Source organism: Cariama cristata, unplaced genomic scaffold, assembly GCF_000690535.1.
Source record: "Cariama cristata isolate BGI_N322 unplaced genomic scaffold, ASM69053v1 scaffold19445, whole genome shotgun sequence".
Taxonomy (NCBI): domain Eukaryota; kingdom Metazoa; phylum Chordata; class Aves; order Cariamiformes; family Cariamidae; genus Cariama; species Cariama cristata.
Window position 1 is genome coordinate 28016 of NW_009616047.1, and position 21951 is coordinate 49966.

Genomic DNA, 21951 nt, shown 5'->3' on the forward strand with positions numbered 1-21951 from the left:
CCTGCTGAAAATTGTACTGAAATCGGGACACGCATATCAAATCACCTCCCTTACACACTTCAGATCTTTCCTCTGTCAACACTGGGCTTATTCTGCTACCACTTGGATCCTCAGGTGGATTGCTTTACACAGGCTTTCTCTCCACATAAGATCATACATGTGCAAACATTTTATCTAGGCGAGAGAATTAACACTACCCAATATTTTGTGTCAGACAGGAAACAGTATGTTATCTCCAGCTGGATCCGTGGAGGAATTTACTGCAGAATTTAGCAGTAGCACCACATCCCTTCTTTTAAAGTGGCATGGGGTTTGTAGCTCCTATAAACAGTCCCTGAGATGAAAGGTCCCAGCGGAAGAAAAGCTTGATTACTTTGAGGGGGAGATGAGGGGCAGGATCACGTTTATCTGAAGTGATTTCAGGATCTCAGTTCAGGATAGATTCCTTACTGGCAACAGTACTTGAGCCTCTGATGTGAATAGGACTGGTTTGTGTCCTTTCCTGAACTGGGAATTAATTCATATCCTGGGGGAAGGATAAAGCAAAGAATATTTATTTCAGGGTAAGCAAGGTAAGACTGTTGTGGAGCCAGGACGACTTACCGTGTGGAGTGGACATAGTGTGGACTGCGTACCCGTAGATCTGGTGTTGATGGCATGCTGGACTGCGAGTTCCAGTGGGGAAGGCTCCGGATGGGGCTGTTCTGCAGCGAGCTGCTCCCTCCTGCCTCGGCACAGCTCCCGGTGCTGGGGAACCGCTTGTGACTGCTGTAGAGCAAACACCCTGCTTCAGTTCCTGGGCAGGAATTTGGGGAAGGGGCTCCCACGCCTCTTTCCAGATCTCAGGTACGTGCCTGTGATCTCGTGGGGGTGAGGGGGAGCTGGGTCAGCTGCTGCTCTGAGTTGCATCCCAGAGCTTGTGCTTCTGCAGCAGCCAGAGGTCAAGGTGAAGCCCCATCAAAGCCTTCAGATGATTCACCACCATCCTTCCTTTCTCAGTGTCTTTTAAAGTATCATTGAGATACCAAGCACCAGCCACGCAAGTGCAGCCTACTTTTTATGACATGCCTATTAGCCAAAACACCTAAGAGTCTCCTTTTGGTAAGGGATGGCTTTGTAAATTTTGCAAGGGCTCACACCCATCCTTCCTGAAAGCAGAGGATGTCTATGTGATGGGGCTTCAAGATAGCTGGCTCACCTGGAATGACTGTGTGAGGAGCGTTTCTTGACCTTCTCATAGGGTTCATCCAAGGATGACTCGCTCCACATCTTGGGTTTGATGGGGGACTTGTCATAGTCGTTGCGGTGGTAATGCATTTGGCGGAGGCCTTCCAGCGACTGTGGAGGAGGAGGCCTGTTGTGCAAGGGTGGCCGGGGAGGGAGTCCTTTATGTGGGGACTGGAGGGGGGATATTGTGCTGGTGACCTGAGAATCCTCTGTGAAGACAAGAAGGGAGAGAGATGATGGCCATGTGGCACCTCCAATGGCAGCACAACCCCGGGGGACACCATCACACCTCCAGAGCCTGCTTCCTGACCCTCCTTTCCCTGGTTGCGTTCAGGAGCAACATGAAGACCCAACTTTCAGAAGTGTGCTGGCTGATGTTCCCATTTTGGGAGGGAATAGCCAGCAAGAGTGTGTGATGCATTAAACTGAAACCTTAAGACAAAAGGAGGGGGCATTCTGGGACTGTCTTTTGAAAGAATTCCGAGCAGTAACCACGACAATACTCACTGCTCCAGGCCTGATGTCTGACTACAAAGTGGAGTCAGGGGAAACCAAGCATTTTTGCTACAAGGATGTTTGAGTGGATTATTACACAGAACAGTTCCTCCATTTTGAGTGTCAATCAGTTCACACATCTCTCCCTGTTCCCTTCCCGCCCTCTAGAACATACAGCAGCCAACATACCATCCTCGAGAACAAGGGCATCCGAGAGGGAGCTGTCTTCACTGGCAATGTTTCCTTCTGAAGGGAAGAAAATACAAAGATGATCAGATGGTCCCGATAATCACAGTGACTGAGTGCTGAACTGCACTGTGATCTTTGTCCACTGAGTCTTAGCCTTAAGCAATCACCCACATCCTCCTCCTCACATAGCCAAGAAGCAGGATTCCTATGAACAACTGACAGCCCACTCTCAGTCTCGGGAGGGCAGAGCTGCAGGCCAGGTCTCTCACTAGCAGGCTGCCTTTCAAGGAGCTGCTAACTCTTTTCAATTAATGAGGATTAAGACTGAGTCACAACAGAGAGCTGAGATCCCTAGAGGATGCAAAATGGCATGGTGCCACTAGTGAGATTTATATCACGGGCCTTAAGGACTCTGGGTTTGATCTCTACCTTCTTAAAATGACCATCCTGTTGCTAACTAAATGTTCACACTAGGTACCAGTTTTGTGTAATTTAGGGAAACGCTTTCTCAGGATCCTCTGTAGCAGCAGGAGAAGCTCTCACGTCCATGGCGTACACACGTTTGAGCTGCTTCCCCCATCCCATGTCCTCATGGCTGGCTGTTATCCCTGACTGCGGTGCAACTTGGTACCCAGGTCACAAATACAGCAGCTCTAATCTCAGTTCCTGCTACAAAGGCACAGAGAAAAGCTCTTCAAGTCTAAGGGAAAGGGCAAAATCAGCAAGGGAGAAAGAACCACAGCAGAAAGTTAATGGATTTCATGAAAAACTAATCAACAACCCAGTAAACCATAAAGTGCCCTGAGAATTACATTGAAAAAAAAAAAAAAAAAGCATTTGAACACAGCAATGACACTGCTACCACTTTGATTTTACAGATGCCTTTCAGCTAGAGAGCTCACCCCAATCTGCTAACATTAATTACATTTGTGCAGCACCACTCCGGAGGAGACGTTAACAGAGCGATTTTATAGGTGAACAAAGGAGTCACAATATGCTTATAATCTACAGCGTGACGCTGCTTCTTGTGCTGTGAACCAGCACATCCCTAATGCACAGCACGCAGCCCAGACACCCATCTGACAGCACGCTGGTACGGGAGAGGACAGCCCGACCGCCAGCACCCACGGAGTCCTCCAGACAAGAGAGGGAAGAGGAGGGAGGGGAAATCTCAAGCCACGAGTTCAAGGCAAGAATTTTGTCCCCTGCCCTCCACAGACCCTTCAGCAATGCCATGAGTGCTGAGTCCCGCTTACCATCTATGATCAGGGAGGCTCTCTGGGTTGGCTTCTTTCCAGATTTGATGCGATACTCATTGATGGCGTTTTCAATCTCCTGCAGTTTCTTCAGTGCGTTCAAGTAGGACGTCTTCCTCTGTTTCTTCAGCTTTTTGCTGACGTTCGGGTCACTTGCCAGGCGCCGGGCAGCCTCTGTGATCTGGGACTGAATGGCAAACTCCCTCTCCAGGCGCTCCAGCTCTGCCTCCTGTGGAAAGGCAAGTGGATTCTGGCTACCACCAAACTCTCCTGGCCCAGCAATGGGGAAGCTCCCTCTGAACCTGGCCGGTGGCCTCCAACCAAAGCTCTCCATCAGCAAAGCATCCACGACCATGCTGCTCCCCTCATCTCAGGGCCTCCCTGAGCAAACCCTTCTCACCTTCATCTGCTCACACAAGTGCCTGGGAGCGCAGCTGGTGGAAGGGATGACCCATACAAGGAGGACACATGTGCTCCAGCCCTAACCCTGCTGTGCTGTTTGGCTTTTCATGCAGTTCAGTATGGCCTAGTTCAACGGTGCTCCACTGCTGACAAGGTCATCCTTTCACACCCATCCTATGGGTAACACCTGCCTCCCTCCCGCTCGCTCCTTCTCCTTGTTTCCTATCTCCATATTTGAGCCCCATTGATATCAGTACTATATACTGATGCAAAGCTACAGCTTTAACCTTCTTGACAGGTTTGCTTGGCACCCACCAAACTCTTTGGGGTAAAAAAGCCAAAGATGGCTTAATTCCTCCCTGGTGTTTGGCCCTCAAAATCCAGGGGAGAGTATGAGCTGAAGTAATTATGGGCTGCTGCAACTGATTGCACCAGAAAATTGTCTCCTTGAGTTACAAGCCAGGAGGGTGATTTCAGAGTGAGCAGTGTGTAACAGCAGGCTTTCTGTATGCCAGAAAGGACTACTGTCTCCAACGTCAGCCCTCACAGGGTCTCAGCAAAATTTTTAAATGCAACCAGGTCTACCCTGGAAGCTACCTACTGATTTTTAGTTCTCCTCCAAAGCCAAGGGCTTTAGGCCAATTTATGCCAACGCAGAGGCTGATATAGAGCTTCCTGGTCTGCACCGGGACCCCAAGCCGTGGGGTACTTGCTAATCTGCAATGGATCTGGCTACCTTCCCCAGCTCGATGGAGTTTGTAGTGTTGGTCTGCTAGAAAGGGGAACATAGTACATTGCAAATTAGGGAAAAAAAGATGAGCTTTTTTACTGCTAGTGAATGGGGGGAGTTCAGATCGCAAGCACTGACAGCCACGTATTCACAGAGATCCCCATTACGCAAATTCAGATCCTTTCTCTTCATTTAGCAGTGGCGTACGCTGCAAGAGCTGATGCTATGGCAATTAATCAGACTTAAGTCGTTCTCTGAAGTTTTTATTCTGGGCTTCTGGCTTTAAAAAAATCCCTTTGCTGTTAGTGGTGAGTCAGCACTGCCTTAAAACTATAGTTATTGTTTCTCTCACTTTACTGAAAACTGAACTCACCCCCTCATGTTTTTAACAGATCCATTTTAGCTTTGAAGAGTTTATAAGCTCTATCAGTGCCAAATTTATTAAAAGTGAATTTGAAACCCCAGAGTTTTAAGGCCTGGAACCTGGTTCACTGCCTTCTGGCAAAATCCTGCCCAGAGTCAGGAATTACGGACCAGGCAGAGGCGGTTACCAAAAAATGTAATAGGACCCTTCCCTGCAAGTCTTGCTCTGACAAAGCTTTTACTAAAGGTATGGAGAGTTTGATGTGAGCTGTCATTTCAGACCTTCACAGACTCAATTTTCAATGATTCAGTGTATCTTAGAAAAAACATATTCATTTTTCTTCTGGCCATAATTGTCTATTTTCTTCCAGTGAGGCCCCTATAAATAAAGCCTCAGAAAATGAGGGCTATCATCGGCCTTCAGATGGAAGTGCCTCGCTTCAGGTCCTTGTCACAGTTGGTAATGTCAGTCCTGGATTTACGTGGCTGAGGGAGAATTTCACCTTTTGATTTAAATTGAGTTCCTAGTGTTTGCATTTGCTGAAAAGCACATGAAAATGATCGCTGGCCTCGCTAAATGCTCTCAAACTGGCAGGCAAATAAACACAGCTCAACATCATTCTTTGAGACCAGAAATTTATGGTTTTCAACACAGTCTAAAAGTTTGACAGATGAAAAGGGAGGTAGATAAAAGCTGAGTCAGCATGTTTGGATTGCTGATGCCAAAAGGCAGCGTGCCTGCAATGGGGAGGAGCTGCTTTACCGTCATGCTCTCCCCACCTCACCCTGCCACCGGCGTATGGAGATTCCTCACCCACTGCCCCCAAAAGCTTCCTTGTAGCAGTAAGATCTGGGGAAGCTGGAGATCAGATTATAATTGAGCAGCCAACAGACTGCAGGGGTTAAAGGAGTAACTCAGCTAAGCTGTGCTTCCCTTTGAAAAGCTTAATTAAATGTGCTAGTTCATGAATATTCGGTGGAATTCCTCTCCCAGGCTCCATTGAGAACAAAACTAAGGAGCTCCAGCTGTTTATTTTTTCAGCAGAAGGAAAATGCCAACAAAATGACAAACAGTTAATTCCCTGGCTGAACCGAGCCTTAAAGCGCATAGTCACACCAGCTTCAGTCTCTCCTCTTACAAAAATAAAAAGGAAACTCAAGAGTGGAATATACACAAGTGTCTTGAGACAAATGCGTCTCTGCAGACAATAGCTTTTCTGTGAATCCGGTCCCGCCTTACAGCTGCTGCAGGCCTGTTTTCACAGCCACGGTTCAGGGCACTGACCCAGCACATTGTGGGAGCAAGAGAAGAGAACAAACACTCCCTGGCAAACTTAGAAAAACATAATTCCAGCTCCCCATAGGTAGGGACGAAGGCTCTTTTGTTTAAGGACCAGGGAGCAAAATGCTTTCATCTTGCTATTGCAGGGCTAAGATGGATAATTTTGATGCTTTTCTCCCCATTACAGGAGATCTGAATTCGGATTGCTACCGAAGCGGAAAACAAGCGGCTGTTTGCAACAACAACACAGGGCAGCAGCAGGGCTCAGATGGCTCAAGGGGCTCCTGATGTGCTCTCTACTCGCACAAGTCACTGCACTTGGTCACCAGAGCACTTGGACCGTCATGGTCCAGTTGGTCACCCAGGCTATTTCTGTTCCCTCTTGCAAAGCCAGGGCTGAACTTTGAGGGTTTTACCTTTACTCTGAGACTGAACTAAGGGCACCAACTCTCTCACTGCTTCTTTGTTCTGATGGATATCAAAAAAGGCACTGTGACCAACTACAGTCATTTAAAGCAAAAATGATTGTAAGACTGATGTTTCCTATCTGACACATGCTGGATGCCTTAGAGACCTGAGGTGGGTACTTGGGGCTGGAAAGGAAGGGCACAGTCTCACCTCTCCCTTAGGCAGGATTTTCTGCTCATCCAGTTTAAAGGCAGTTCCTATTCTTCTCCTTACAATAGGCGGCTCCTCCCCAGGATCTAGGGGGTATTCTCGTGGCAGCTTTCCTGTGAGCTCCTGTAAGCAGAAAATGCTGTTAGTGATCTGGGAAATCCTGCAGCAGAGCAAAGCACACCACCGCTCTTTAACTATGACCACAAAATGACAGGTGTTCATTAACAACATATCCAGTTCAGCCAGCTGATAAACACACAGCAGAGCACCCAGCCCAGCAAACTCATCCCAGAACCTGACACTGAGGGTGGGGAACTTTTCTTTAACCTGTGCATGAATACAGATTTTTGTGGCCTGCCCAGGGTAGGTCTGTAGGTGGTGCCCATCCCTAGGGCGTTGGGGCCTGGGGCTGAACAGACTGCAGCACACACGCTTTCATCTCTGCTGCAGCGTGAGCAGGAAAGAAGAGCTTCTATCTGCTGAGCTGCTTTTGAGAAGAGGGTGAGCAGATCCGAGAGCCTTCATGCAGGATGCAGGTCTGCTGAGTCAGAAAGCCCCACTGGCAACAGCTGTGCAGGTTACGACCTGCACAGAAAAACATTCCCACCTGATTCATGATGTGTCTGAGAGGAATGCAGTGAAAATGGTCACTAAAAGCAGTGCCTGGTACCTCATTACCTGTCTGATAACACTTCATGTATCAGAGCCCCTTCCAAACCCCAGTGATGTCATGGGCAGCTTTGAGGCAATATTAGATGATGCATTGTCAGACTGATGGGGTTATTTGCAAAGATTTGTTCAAAATCTGAAGCAAATCCCAGAACTGAGGAATATCTGGAACACGGGAAGCAGCAAGTACCACTACTGATGTTAATGCTAAGGTTTTTTTCCCCTGGACTACACAATACAGCCACACATATCTGAACTGAAGGCATTGAAATGCCTACAGAAAAAGGCAGGAGCCTCACTACGAGCACAACCCGACTCCTTGTACTCAAAAGTCTCCCCATGAAGGACAAAAGGCTTTTGTCTTCTTTAGCATCAGCCTTGAGAGGATCCAGCTGGCAGAGTAACCTAAATCATCTGAATCCCAAAGAACAGCAGCTGACCTTAATGCGACTGTGCAGCTCAGGCCCCTGCCTGCCCTGGCCTCTCCCCCGCTCCCTAATGGGGTTTTTCTTTCTACTCTTTTCAGATTACTAGGAAACAAGGACCTGGCCTTTTCAAATCTTTCCTTTAAGCAATTCCCAGCAAAATGGGTTTGCAGCACAGCTCTGTGCCGACATACACAACCCCCTTTTGCGAGAGGCACTGTTGCAATGTGTCAGAGTCCCATTCTGCGTTGCCCCTCCAGCCCTGTGGGGTTATTTCAGCTTTTCTTCTGAAATGTGCCTTCTAGTGAGATGTGGCTCTAAGCACCGCATCAAGACACAGATTCCTGTATCCTTTCCCAAGGGAAACAAGGATATTTTCTTTATAACCCCTAACTTAATATAACCCCTAAATATATAACTTCTTATAACCCCTAAAAGCAACAGAGTTAATATCTTCTGTAAAATGCCCAAGATTGGAGCAGAACGAAATTAATGTGGGCTACCATGCTGCCTCCATAAGCTGAAAAGTATTCACAGGCACGGTCCTGAAATGTAATCTAAATTAATAAGTAAATGGAGTAGTGATGGCCCCAAGTAACCTGATGCCACTGTTACGAATGGCTCCCACCATGCTTATTTGATTATGCCCCCACTTTTAACCCTTTTTTATCTCCTAGTTTGCCACCTTCTCCCTCTGTTTTTGCTATTTCCATGCCAAAGCAGAAAGGACGAAGGGTAGCCTGAGAGGAAATACTTCCAACTACAGGCTGCTGATGGATGAGCTGTAGGGTTGCAAGATGGGGTCAGATTCCAAGTGTCCATCAACTGCCTCTCTCAGATCATCTACAGAAAGCACAAACACTTTCTACCAGCTCTTAAGGTGCTGACAGATGGGCTCTGGCCAGCCTTTCTGCAGCACATTAAGGAAATATTGCTCCTTACCACCAGCTCCGTGCCCCAGCGGGAGCTTTTGCCTGCATCCCGGTTGCTTGCGAAGTGCCTGAGAGTGCACCGCAGATGGGGCTGGGGTCAAAGCAAAGGCACTGGGCTGTGAGCTCCTGCAACTGTGGTACAGGCACATCTTCCCCCACATGCGGTGCTGCTGCTGCTGACGGGAGACCTTATTGCCCTCTACAACTACCTGAAAGGAGGTTGTAGCGAGGCGGGCGTTGGTCTCTTCTCCCCGGTAACTAGCGATAGGACAAGAGGAAACGTTCTCAAGTTGTGCCAGGGGAGGTTCAGGTTGGATATTAGGAAGAACTTCTTCACTGTAAGAGTCGCTAGGCATTGGAACGGGCTCCCCAGGGAGGTGGTGGACTCACCATCCCTGGAGGTGTTCAAAAAATGTTTAGATGTGGTGCTTTGAGACATGGTTTAGTGGGCATGGTGGCATCAGGTGTACGGTTGGACTTGATGAGTTTTGAGGTCTCTTGCAACCATAATGATTCTATAATTCTAAGTCAAAAGCATTTGTGAAGTGATTACCAGTACACAGGACAGCCATTTCAGTTGCTGCATATTCCCACCAAAGTAATTCAGAAGTCTGGCTGAATGCATCTTAAACTCAATTTCAAACAGCAGACATGGATGCTGAGCACCCTTCTAGCCCCAGGCCAACTGGGTACCCAGCAGACATAGGGTCCCCTTCTCTGGAGGGGAAATGTCCTGTGACATTGCAATCTGCAGCTGAAGCAGCTGGACCTTCCTGAGGCCTTTGTACAACAGGCTTTGTAAGAGGTGATTATGGAAGAAATCTCTTGTCCTGACTCCACACCACCTCCAAACGATGAGCATGCTACAACAATGCAAGCAACAAAGCATTACAGGTTATAATATGTCCATTGCCTACCGCTTCTCGGAGACACAGTTTCTTTAGCTCTTCCAAACGCTGGCGCAGTGTCTCTTCCAAAGCTTCTTGCCTGGATTTCAGTGCAGCCAGCATGTCTTTCTTGGCGGACTGAGAACTATCTGACTCCTGGGAACCTGTCAATAAACAATGATTTCACTAGGCCAGCTGACAGCAGAATACACATCTGGAGCACTTGTAATTTTACCAAAGCCTGGATGCAGTCCTTCCAAAAAGAAATCAGACTATGACATGAAGCAGGTGTTACCCCGTTATGTTTGTTTACAGCAAATTCTTAATGTTTAAGCTAACAGACAGAGATTGGACAGTGGGGCACACAAAGAGATTTGTAATCATTATCCAGAAAAATAAAAGCAACAAAATTATTCATGTAAAGATCCTAGAAAAAAAAGACATATGATTCCCATGAAAGTTTCCAATGGCCAATAACAGTACAGTTTACAAAGCCCTGGAGATGTATTTTTGAGAATTAAGCCTAGGAGAAACCCTTTGACAATGCAGCATACTTCTTAAGAACTGCAATTATCCTAGTAGCAAACATTTAATTCAATCCACTTACAGTGCCTGTTCTATGAAAAGACGTAATGGAACAAAATTACCTAGCAAGATTCCTGTAAAACACACTGAAACAACAATAACCCATAAGTCCTTCTGGGATAGTAGCTGTTTCATGTGAAGACATAGGTCAAGATATTTAAACTGGATCTCCAAGTGGCTTGACTTTTCAAGTGGCAATTACCCAAGCAACTTCCACTGAAGTAAGTCCATGCATTAAGTCAGACTGTTGCTCAGACGTCATGACAGCATTTGTAACCTCAGCTATTTAGGGGAACTTATTGATGGGGTTCCTGATTTTATTGTGGTTTGGGATGGTGCATCAGTTGCTACCCAAGATCTAGGATCTCAAAGAAGGGGCAATGTTGGTTACATCCATTTTTGAGCAGCTGATTTTTCAGGATGTGCTTAGCATTCACCCTCTTTAATATACCCCTGGGCTCAGGGATGAGTTTATAGTGAAGTCACTACCTCACTCCCATCACCTTATTTGCAGAAGCCGAGTGCATCCTTTCATCACAGACTAAGGACATGAAGGTTACGGCCATGCTGTGAGATGAAAAGCAACCTCAAGAAGGGGTAAACCCCATCTCTACATGCTTTGCACTCATATTACTGGCTGTTGTTCAGCTACAGCTGTAGTTCAAAGCATCTACCTTAGGTTTATGGAAAGGTGAGTTCTGGTACCTGTGGTGGATTCAGTGGTAATGTCCCATGTCTGTCCACAGATGACCCTGAGAGCTACAGCTCCACACACTCTAAAGCTCTGCCCCACGCACAGCTCTGGAGCTCAGCCTAAGCCTGCATCTGATCCCTTTTTAATAAACTCCATAGTGGGTCTTGAGCTGGGCTGAACAGAGAGGGCTGCTGTGGCTAGGGGGTTGCTGTTGCCTCAACAGAAGTGTCTAGGTGATCTAAGGTATCTGAGATGTCTTCCATGGGATGACAGATATGATACAGGACCCTGTGAGACCCACACTCTTTTGGACTGGCAGTAGGATACTGTAACCCATCTAAAATGGCACCAGACACCTACGTTTAGACAGCTGGATTGTGCCCAGTGCTTTGTAGGGACTTCTTGGGGGATACTGTAGGTCTATGCCTGCTGAAAAGCCTTTGACTTGGCAATGCTTCCAAAGGGGTTCCTCCTAGTCCTCAGTGGTTCCTCAGTGGTCTCGGCACCCGCTGTCCCACTCAGAGGGGCTCCCCTGCCCCTCTGGAGCAATGGCACAGTGAAAGCAGACCTTTATCACATGCAGGAGTGAGATACAACAGGATGCTACATGGAATTTTCTGTACACCTGTAGGATGGGGGTGAGAGGGGGCTTCTAGATACATTTGCAGCTTGGCCTCCAAGCGTACGGTGAAAACACTCAGCCCAATGAGGTTGAAAACATTGCTGCCATTTCACAGAGCTCTGGAAGGAACCTGGGAACAACTCTTTGTTTTGGCAGCAAAACAGAGTGAAATTTGTGCTTTCAGCTTCATCTTTCATTGCTACTATTCCAGCAGACCGTTAAAGCTAAACTGAAAGAGGATTGAGGCAAACAATGCCATGAAACAGTTCTGCATTGACCCAGGGGGAATAGAGAATCTCACAGATCTTTTCCACCAATATTTTCTGCAGTTTTCACACAGGAAGCAGCTGGCACTTATTCTATTCTGTGAAATGCCACCCCGCTTTGTTACACCTTTTATTGGGCTGTCTTGGAGTGCGGGGGGTGGAAAAAGGGCGCTCTCAAAGTCAGCCAGGTTGAGCGTCATCAGACAAAGGAGGACAACCTCAGAGTAAGATGTCTGTTTAGTTGCTGTAGTCATCCTCATTTCATTTGGGTTTGCCCTCACAGAGCAACAAAACTCAATTCTGCAAACACATCTGTGCTGCAAGAACTTGACGGGATCTTCTAGAAGAACACTGTATTTGCACTGGCAGGGGAAGCCCTCTCTAACATTTAGTAATTCTTAGTAGTAACCCTGGTGAGTAGTTACTAGCAAAAGCTGAACTGCTTAATTTCTTCACTGAATTGCCAACAAACTGCTGACTCCTGGTAAAAAGTTGCTCATGATTCCAGCAGATGTTTTAACCTTTTTTTTTCTTCTTTTATGACAACTTTAATGACCTACGTTTTCCTTTAAAAAAAATTTCCTTCCTCTCTCTGCTCCTTACCTTCACATCAGCCTCGGATTTATTTTTAAAAGCTCTTCGTTTTTGCACTGCGGGTTGCCATGACAGCTACATAGATGCTGAAACATTTAAAAGCATATGAATAGCCAAACCCTGGCCAGACGCCTGCGCTGATTCGGGGTGTGCCGACAAGAAGGAAACGAATGGCTTCTGTCTGAGCTGGTACGGACCCAAATCAAGCACAGACAGTTCACGGCATCTGCTCCAGCTGTGCTTTCCCTGTGTGAGAACCACGCTGGTCTCAACCCTGATGCGGTTGGTGGCAGTGTCCACTGAGTGTACATTTTGCCATCTTTTTCACCCCTGCCTGAATCCAAAGGAACTGGAGGAGATCTGGAAGCGCATTGTCACATTCCAAGTTAAGCAATGGGATTACTGCTGAAACCAAAGTCAGCCGCTCCTTGGCACTAATGAACCAGTTCAAATTAACCTTTTCCAAGTGTGTCTTTGTATCACAAACTCTGCTGGCATAGTGAGGCTTCAAATGTCAGGGGACAGGGCACTCAGTTCGTGGCTTGTGATGCTGAATTTTTTTAGCTTGACCATACCTGACCTGGATGATCCCTGGCTATACTGCAGGACTTATTTCTTCAGACCTTCCTGAAGTTTCTCCTTCATAAACTGTTCTGTTCCAGCTGTTTGTGTTTTTTTTTTAAATTTTATTTAAAAGCTGAACTATTTTGGGGTGTATTATTAGATTTTTATGGGTTGGATTCTCTGCTTGTTCTCACAGGTGAAAAGCAAATGGAAACTTGATCAGTCAAGATAATCACACCCGTGTGAGATGCTTGTAAATGAGAACAGTGCTTTGTATTGCTGGGGTGCCTACAGCTTCCATTACAGCCTCTTTATTTATAAATATGTATTAATCTAGCCTCAAGCAAGGCTGTGACCGCAGACCCACCTCTAAACCCAGTGGCAACTGACCCAAAAATGTCAGAACAAATCAAAAGACCATAAAAACAACCAAAGAAATAATCAAAAACCAGCACAAACCAAACCAATCGAGCAGATACTACCTTAAATCAGCCTTATTATAGATGATGCTCACTGAGTCACGGCTGCCCAGTGCCTTCCAAAGGGGATCATCAACAGAGAAAAATCAGTCCTGAAAGATCAGTCCTAACACGAGAGACTCCTGCTGCAACAGAAATGGTTGACTGGGAGGCTTTCTCAGGTATTTTATCTCCGACAATTAGGGCTAATTCCTAACACAGTAAACAGGAGAAATGTCGCTGAAATATGTAATTTCCCTGCATGGCTTTTGAACCTTTCTGAAAACTATTATTCAGCCTCTTTCCTATTTGCTGTGCAAAGATTTGCCAAACTCTGCATTTTAACACGCACTTCTGCAGAACCATTTGATGTCTCTAAAAGAAAAAAGGTTGTGAAAACTCATCGGGTAGCAAGCACAGGGCCTTCTCTTTGGTGGGCACCAGGAACCTGCTGAATTGGAGGCTGTTTTTATAGCTGTTACTGCTGGTTTAATTTCAAAGCCAAGGAAATTGTACGTGCCCTTTTCTCCTTAGCATACAAGACGGGACACAGGTCTTGGTGACCTGAGCATTCGCTTAATACTCTATTAGTTTGTGGATCCACTACTCATCTTCTGATCCCACTTGGCCTCTCTAGGCAATTTCTCCATCCCCTGACATTCAGAAGAACATGAGCTGTGAAACAGGGGAGAACATGGTCCTTCCTATCCAACTCACTCCTCCAGCAGAATTCATGGTCAAGCTTCTTCACCAGTGCTAACAAGCTGGTTTCTGATCACTTCAATACTGGTGAGGTCAGGACAGTCATGGTGATGTTGACAGGGATACGAAGCGAGTCACACCCTCAAAGGACCTGACCAAGGTGATGTGCTGTCCCTGAGCAGATCTGCAGGGCCTCCTGGCTACCAGGTGCTGACTCCAAGACAAGCTTTGCTTTAAAGCTCATCAAAGGAATGAGACCAGCAGTATGAGCTACTGTTTTGGAGAGGAAAGCCCTACCAGTGACTGTTTGTCCCTATTTCTTCTAGCTATTGCAGCAGAGTGGAGTCAGCTTGGAAAAGGGACAAATGAGAAGGATGAAAACAAGCAGGGAGGATAGGTGGGATGCTGAAGAGCAGAGGGAGCCAAGGCTTGGTGACAGCAACTGTGAGGGGAAAGAAGATGCAGCAAGGTGGCTGAGCAGCAGCAAGGAAAAAGCATCCAGGCATCTCTTCTCTTTCTCATTTCGTGAATCTCCTGCTCCAGGAAAAACACATCTAAATATGGCAAACCCTTCATGCTACATCCGGCTGCTGGCTCCAGCTTGCTGGTGTTTGGTTGAGGTCCCCTGAGCAGGGAGGGAATGTCCCCCCACGCTTGCTCCATTCCAGAGCCTGGGCTGACTCACCGTGCCAGGATGTCAGCGCACAACAGCCAGCAACCTCAAACAGCCTCTAGCTCTTGTCTCTGCCCGACAAATCGGATATCCTCCACGGCGCGCGGGAGCCCAGCTGGAGCCGCTCCGCACAGGATGCACTCAGATATCCTGTGGGTGACTCGTCTTCGTGAGCCCCTGTGCTCGTGGGCCGTGCCGGAGGCTGCACGGGTGCTGTTTATCTGCTCCGACACCCGCTGGGGCAGTCCAGCTGGGATACGGCCCTGCCGGATGGAGCAGTGGGGGCCGAGGAACCAGCTGGCTGGGCTCTGTCGTGGCATTTTCAAATGTAAACAGGCCCCTGCACAGGAAACCTCCACTGCTGATGAAGGAATGGGGCTCAGGGGGCTGGAGGCTCCTCGAACATGTCTGCAGGGCTAAAGCAGAGGTGCTGCTCTATGGTGTCTCCTCTGCTCAGTGAGATGAAGGCGGCGGTCTGGGGTTTAGTCCAACCACAATACAGTGGTAACAGGGCTCCTCACTAGCTAGGAGCTCTGTAGGGCTCTTATGGCACAGATTGCTCTGAAGGAAAAATCCACCTTAGCCTTAACTTGATTTCGTTCCGATAATTATCTCTGCTGGCTTTGAGTAGGGTTCCTGTCAGTGTCAAAGCAGAGCTTTTATTCATGGGCAAATCTTGCCCCAGATGTCCAGGGATGGCCCACAGATCCTGAGCAGAACATCCCTGAGCTAAACTGCAGCAGCCCACTGTTCGGGGGAGCCCCTTCAGAGCCAAAATGGGGACAAAAGTTAAAAGAGTCAGCTTGTCAGAAATGGACTTGGGAGCATCAGGTATCAAAATTACAACTCTGCAGTGGACACAGACCGAGATCGAGGGCCTTGGAAACATGGAAGAGCTTAGGCTTTGGCCCTGAATTGCTGTGACCATGAGGAAGTCACTGTCCCAGTGTAAGACTCCATCCCCTCTCTGCTGCATCTCAAGACCGTAAGTGATGTGGGGCAGTGACTGCCTCACACTGCACAGCAGGATCTTCGCCAGACACTGTGACAGCTGGAAGCAACAACAAATTTTGCCTTGCAGCCTTGCTGTAAACCCAGGGGAGACATACCAGCTTCGGCATGCTCCTCGTGGCACTGACAGTCCCTTCAGTAAGGAGGAGCGAGATGCAGAGAGGAAATGACTACAAGTAATTTCCAGGAAAAAAGGACTGAGAACAGTAGGGAAGTGGGGGCAAACAGAGATTCTGGCCTGCCCTTATGATTTCAAGTCACTCAGGGTATTTATAGCCTCAAAATCTACTGTGGCCACTTAATCATTTGCACTTATTCTCTCCAGCGTGCCGGCTGTACCGCGATAACCCATCATTGTTGTGACTGTGTGCCGACAATCTTTGGCACAATGGGAGGAAATGTGAAGGCTGGGTCGGAGCCGGTGACTGTGCCCTGTGGGATAGGCAGGGAATGCTCCCTCCCGTCCAGCGGGACAGGGCTGGGTCACCTCTGCCAGCTGGGCTCAAGTGAAGGGGCTCTTGGAGCAGAGGGGTCTGGGTGACTGTGTGGAAACAATCCAAAAATCTCCAGTTCCCTGGTATCTGTTCTCCTCTGCCAGGCATCTTCTCTCTAGACCTCCTTGTAGCTGCTTGTAGCTGCTGGAAGGCACGCAGCAGCAGTAAACCCCACAGCTCTCCTTAACATTTTGGGGAAAGCCCTGTTCTCACAGCTGGGAGGACACAAAAGGCAGCTCTGAACACAGGAACCTGGAGGGAGCCATGCTCGCCTGGCCCACCAGCAGCACCTGGACCGAAACAGAGGTTCACGTAGACCTATACAGGCATCCAGGTAGACAGATCCACTTACCCAGGACTGAAGAAATGACTCACCTGGTCTAGTCACTAGTGCAATTCTGCTGAGTCTACAAACCCCCTGCTCAGCCACAGAGAAGCAAAAAACACACAGAAATAAAAGCATCGGCAGCTCCCAGTTTGGAATTTCCATCCACATAACCCTGATAGGTGCTGGCCCTACAGAAGCTTTTCTGGGCCTGATTTTCTGCTGGCTTTCACCTGGCTGCTGTTCTCTCCCAGTGTCAGAGCAGAAGCAGCCCTGCATGTTTTTTTCCAGGAAGGCGAAAAGTCAGTGTATTAACATGAAAACAGGATTACTACCAAGTAGCTCTCACAAACTCGGGAATGGTGCCCAGAAGGCTGAGATCTTGCAAAGACCTTAAGAACTTCCTTGGGGTACTTAACATTATTTACTTTCCCGCAGGAGAGCTGGAAAAAATGCCAAACAAATAAAGAGCTCCAACAATCCGACACCAGTCTGGGAGCTGTTCAGCTACTGCAACTCCCTGAGCGATGGGAGGCACAGACGGTGGATTGTATACTTTGTCAGAAGACCTAAGGAGCAGAAAGGCATCTCTGTTTGCAGACAAGGCAAGGAATTGCACAGCAGGCTGCTCTGGAGCTCTGGAAGCATTGCACATTTTAACCTCTTGCTAGACATTTTCCAAGCAGGAAAGTGTGGCTTTTAAGAGACATGAAGGATACCATGATGCAAAGGTGATCTACTACACCAGTGTGGGTTCGGTTTTAAAGCATTTGTATTCTTAGATGGACTCTTTCCTTGTCAAGTATGAGAAGGTTATTCTCTGGTGTTATACATCTCAACATAATCGGTTTTGATAACTTGATGTGATGCTTAACAGAAGGCATTTAATTGACTGGAACTGTTAATTATAGTGCTACCAGCAACCTTGCCCTCCTGAAGAGCTTCTCACCTGAGCAGCTTCGAGCTCTCTGCAAACTATCAATCCTTGCTTTGCTCCTGGAGTGACATTTAGCACCATTTTACACACAGCTTGCCTGGTTCAGACTGACAGAACAGTATCAAAGAAATGCAGACAGCTTCCTGACTCCCCTTCTCTGGTCCTTCTCTTCTCATGCTCTAGCTCTCCTCTGTATCAACTTCTCTTGCGTTTCTTTCACAGATTATGTCTTCCTCATACAGGAAGGTGTTCTAAGCCACCAAAAGAAACTTCTAGGTCCCCAGCACTAGTTTGGTAAAGAGTGCTAGGGAATAGCTCTTTTGAGCCTGGGACACTAGCCAAATTCCAGCAACAGAGAGGCAAAGCAGATGTGCAGTCTCTGAAGAAGTCACCCTGCCTCAACACTGCTGAGGGAGATCACCAGTTCCCAGCCTCAGTTTCCCTAGTGAGCTGCACTGCCTGACTGCTTCCTCATGGCTGGTTGGGGGCCCCTTCACAAACCCATCTGCCTAGGCATGAGCTGGGTGCTAAGGGGTGATTACTGTAGAAACTGTGAAGAGAGGCCAGGTCTTAGCTGGAAAGTGAGAGGTTGGAGATGACATCCTGGGGCCAAAGAGGAAACAAGTGGTGGTAATGACAGAGGGGGAGGCTGCTGCCTGTGCTGTTTGTGCAGCAACGTGCTGAGAGATGGACTGACACCTGGACAGACAGAAAAGCTAAAGGGAAGTGACTTTCATTTCTGCAGTGCAGCTTCTGGCTGCTCCCCTTTATACCACAGCCATGGACCTTCCCACCATATTCCCTCCAGTTACAAGACAAAGGACCTACCTGACGACAGAAGACTCCCGCTGCTGCCACTGATAATTTTGCCTTTACTCCCCATGTTGGCCAGCTTTGAGGTCTTGAGCGTTCCAGTTTCAGTCAGGTCAATTGCAATCTCACTCAGGCTTCTTGCAGCATGAATCTTGGACTGGACACGGACACAGGAGTTAGTAATGATCTAGTGCTGCTTTAAAGCTTACATAATGAAAAAGTCCTTTTGCTGTGGCAGGAAACAGGCCTCCACAGCAAACTGGCATTATTTGACAAGAACAGAAGCAATCTGGCACAGTATTCACTGCTGCACTTTTTACATTCTTAAGTGGGTACACTTCTGGCATCGCTTCTTGTTGTTTACTATTTTCTCTGCTTTGCCATGCACAATTTTCCCTCTTAATCAAACTATGTATGGAGTCACTGTGTTACCACATACAATAAGAAACCTTCAGAAATGCCAACATAACAACCTGCAAAGCCCAAAGGCTAAAGACCATCTCTAGCATCTAAAGGAATCCAGGAGGGGCCTCTCCAAATCTGCAATGAGCTTTGGACCAAGACACAGTGAGGACATGGCTTAAATGGCCCGTCATGAGAAGCTGCAAGCAAATACTGGTAGGAAAACTTGTTCAGGTTATGATCCAGACTAACAAGCCACATGCAATGCCCCTACTGTGAGGGACTTTGTCAAAGCATTAACATTACTCCAGTAAGAAACAACAGCCAGCCCCAGCTTAGTAACTGGCCACACTTAGGGCAAGGAGTCACCCATCGTACACCACCAAATGTCAACAATCTAGGCACCTCCAGGGGAAAGTAAATGTGCATCCTGCGTAAACCTATAGAATAGATTAGAATAGAACAGAGTAGATTTCAGTTGGAAGGGACCTCCAATGATCATCTAGACCTCCTCCTATCTTAGGAGGGAATGAGTTGACTTCCTAAGATGTCATCCTTTCTTCATTGGTTATGGAAGGATTTGAGACAACAAGATGCCCAGAAAGTTCAGGTGAGAGAAATCCAGAACTTTCTCTTCGTTGAGCAGTGAGCTCAGGTATAGTTATGCCCACAGAACCAACAAAGGCAGAAAATCTTCAGGGCAAGGGGGTTAGCAGCACTGAGCAATGAAACAAGCACGGCGGCTGCTTGCAGGGTTGGGCTCACTCAGTCCTAGTGGCTGCCTTGCCTCTGCAATACAAACCCCGCAGTTCGCAGCTCACCATCTGTCTCCAGTCCATTCTCCTGACAGCCTCTGGCAGGTGCTTAACATGAACAAGAGGATCAAGAACATTGATCAAAGCTGCTGGGGATGGCCCTTCAGTTATATCCCTAGCACTATCTGGAAGAAGAACCTTCCATATGGGGGTATCTTGGGTGGCCACAAGAATTTTTCAGTCCTCTTTCTGACTAGTAGAGCCTTAGGATCACCCTAAAATAGCAACTGCCACATCAGAACAACCCTCTTTAGTCTTCCATCTTATTTCTGACTGGGGTCATCTCCAAGCACTTCAGAAAAAAACATAAGGAAACTTCATTAAGCCACTGTGGAATAATCTGTCCACATGGAAAATTTCCTCCTGTCTCTTCTGAACTCAGCTTATGCTCTGAGCTCTGTTTTATGTATTGGTCATTGAATTCGCTTCAGGTAACAAGACATGCTAACAAGGAGGGAACTGACACCAGGAAGAAGCTCGCTGTCTGTAACATGGCACACAAAGATGACTGCTATTTCTTCTCCAACCTGGAAATTGGCTTCTTGCTCGCTGACCCTCATGTGAGCTTCTCAGTTACGGATGGAAGGAGCCTAGGGCTCAGCCCATTACCCAAATCTCGCAAGCTCTGTGCTGCTGAGCTTCAATGAGCCTGGCCTCGCAGAGCCACTGACCTGCAGTTTTGATTTCCCAGAACACAGAAAGCTGTTGGCACATTGTGCCAAGGCTCTCTAGCTGCACGAAGACTTTTGTTCAAGAAGGTGGTGAGGCCCCAGCTCAGGATCACCTGAGCATTGACCTCTGCACCTTCTCAAGGCCAGAAGAGACTCTCAGCCCTAGTCATACAGTTCAGGCGATGGGCACATCATTACAGTGCTGATTGACGTCCACATAGCAGGGTGTGATCTGTTCCCACTGGAACTAACATGACATGGGACTACAAGGAACACTTGCCATGACGGGATTTCCAGTGTTATTTCACACCCTCAGGAAGCAGAAATCATTTTAACAAGGACTAATGCTGACTTGATGGCTTAATGCTCACCACACTGAGCTTCACTCTTAGCTCTGTTACTGACTTGCTGTGGGGCTTTGGGTAAGACACTTAACCTTAAGTTCTTAGCGATCCCCTGCCTCTGTTTGCACATCAGTGAAATAATAAGGGAAGTAAAATGTCTCCCTGTTGCACACTGTATTTTTAAGATTAATTTAAGACTGCAAATGAAGACAGCCCTGGGAGACCCTTATACTGAAAACACCCTCGGAAGTATTACTATAATTTAATATTCTTGGGTATTTATAGGCTCCATGAGTACCATTCAGAGGTACTCAAATGCCTCATAAGCTAATTTCCACAACAACCCCAAGAACAGGGCATGTGCACTCACTCATTTGAGTGCAGAGGCTGAACTACCTGCCAGGATGTCAGAGCAGATCAGGCAAGCAGTACTGACCCTCTTAAACTAATGCTACAACCAGTTAGACACTTCTCATTTCCAGCAGCTCCTCCCCAAAATCAGCCCCAGGAGAAGGACAGCACTCTTCTAGCTTCTTGGATCTGACTTAGATGTGACGTTTCTTGTCAGAAACGAGGTCTGTGAAACATGTTCTCCAAATAGCTCTGGGAGTTTAGTTCTAGGTGAAGAGGAAAGTCATTGCTTTTATCTAACAAGATTTCCTGCTACTGAAGTCGTGATAAGGAGCCCGAGCACGAACTGCAGTCTTGCTGCAATGCCAGATCTTTGGAGGTAACAAGTCTTCATACTGCTGCTGTCTTGGTGAATTATCCCCTGCAGATTTATATATGCTATATGACCTTAAATATATGTAGGGTTATATATAACTTGTATAACCCCAGGAACAGCCATACTGATCAAACCCAGTATCTGCCTAACCCAATATACTGAGTCCTTGCAGTGGATGTCTAGGTAAGGTATAAGCCCCAAGTCTGCACAGACAGATCCTGCTCTCCCGCTCTGGGAGGCAGTGGTTTTCCTGCATTTGTAAGACAGTTACGGTGAGAAGCCCTGTAGTTTATTTCCACTTATATTCAGACTGCAAATTAGGGCACACTCTGGCCCTACCTGTTTGACTAGGCACCAACTAAAATGCTGAATGAAGGCAATGCAGCTGAATGCTGTTGTGGTCCTGGCTGGCACGCCAAGCCAGCAGTAGCTGGAAGTGTGCACTACATAGAGCAAATGAAAAACCAATATAAGACCAAAGCCTGGCATCCCTGAAGCCAGGAGAGAGGAAAAACAAACCAGAAGAGAGCAGACAGAGGATCAGCAGGGCAGAGTGAGCTTCCTCCACAGAAGAGTACAATCCATACCTGCTGAAGCCATAGGAGGAGGTTTTAGGTCCCACTGCAGCTGTGCTAATGGTGCCCTGCACTAAACGGTGGGGATGGAGCATCTCCTGAAAGGAATGGGGTTAATTTTCCATGCTGCTCAGTCCCTGCTGCCTCTGCTCCCTACAGCAATGCCAATCAGCATCGGGTGTTCTTGTGCTTTGGACAGCCACT

At 47.4% G+C, this 21951-nt stretch overlaps 1 protein-coding gene across 1 annotated transcript in view; it reads right to left on the bottom strand.

The window, feature by feature from the left end:
* Positions 1-21951, bottom strand: part of FRMD4A (FERM domain containing 4A) — a 34024-nt gene that overhangs the window by 8723 nt on the left and 3350 nt on the right. The window contains exons 2-8 of the mRNA XM_009700046.1: positions 18229-18370; positions 9506-9639; positions 6563-6685; positions 3168-3396; positions 1912-1968; positions 1199-1436; positions 604-768 (exon numbers count right to left, since the gene is read on the bottom strand). Coding sequence (XP_009698348.1) covers positions 604-768; positions 1199-1436; positions 1912-1968; positions 3168-3396; positions 6563-6685; positions 9506-9639; positions 18229-18370 — 1088 coding nt within the window. The remainder of the gene's footprint in view (positions 1-603; positions 769-1198; positions 1437-1911; positions 1969-3167; positions 3397-6562; positions 6686-9505; positions 9640-18228; positions 18371-21951) is intronic.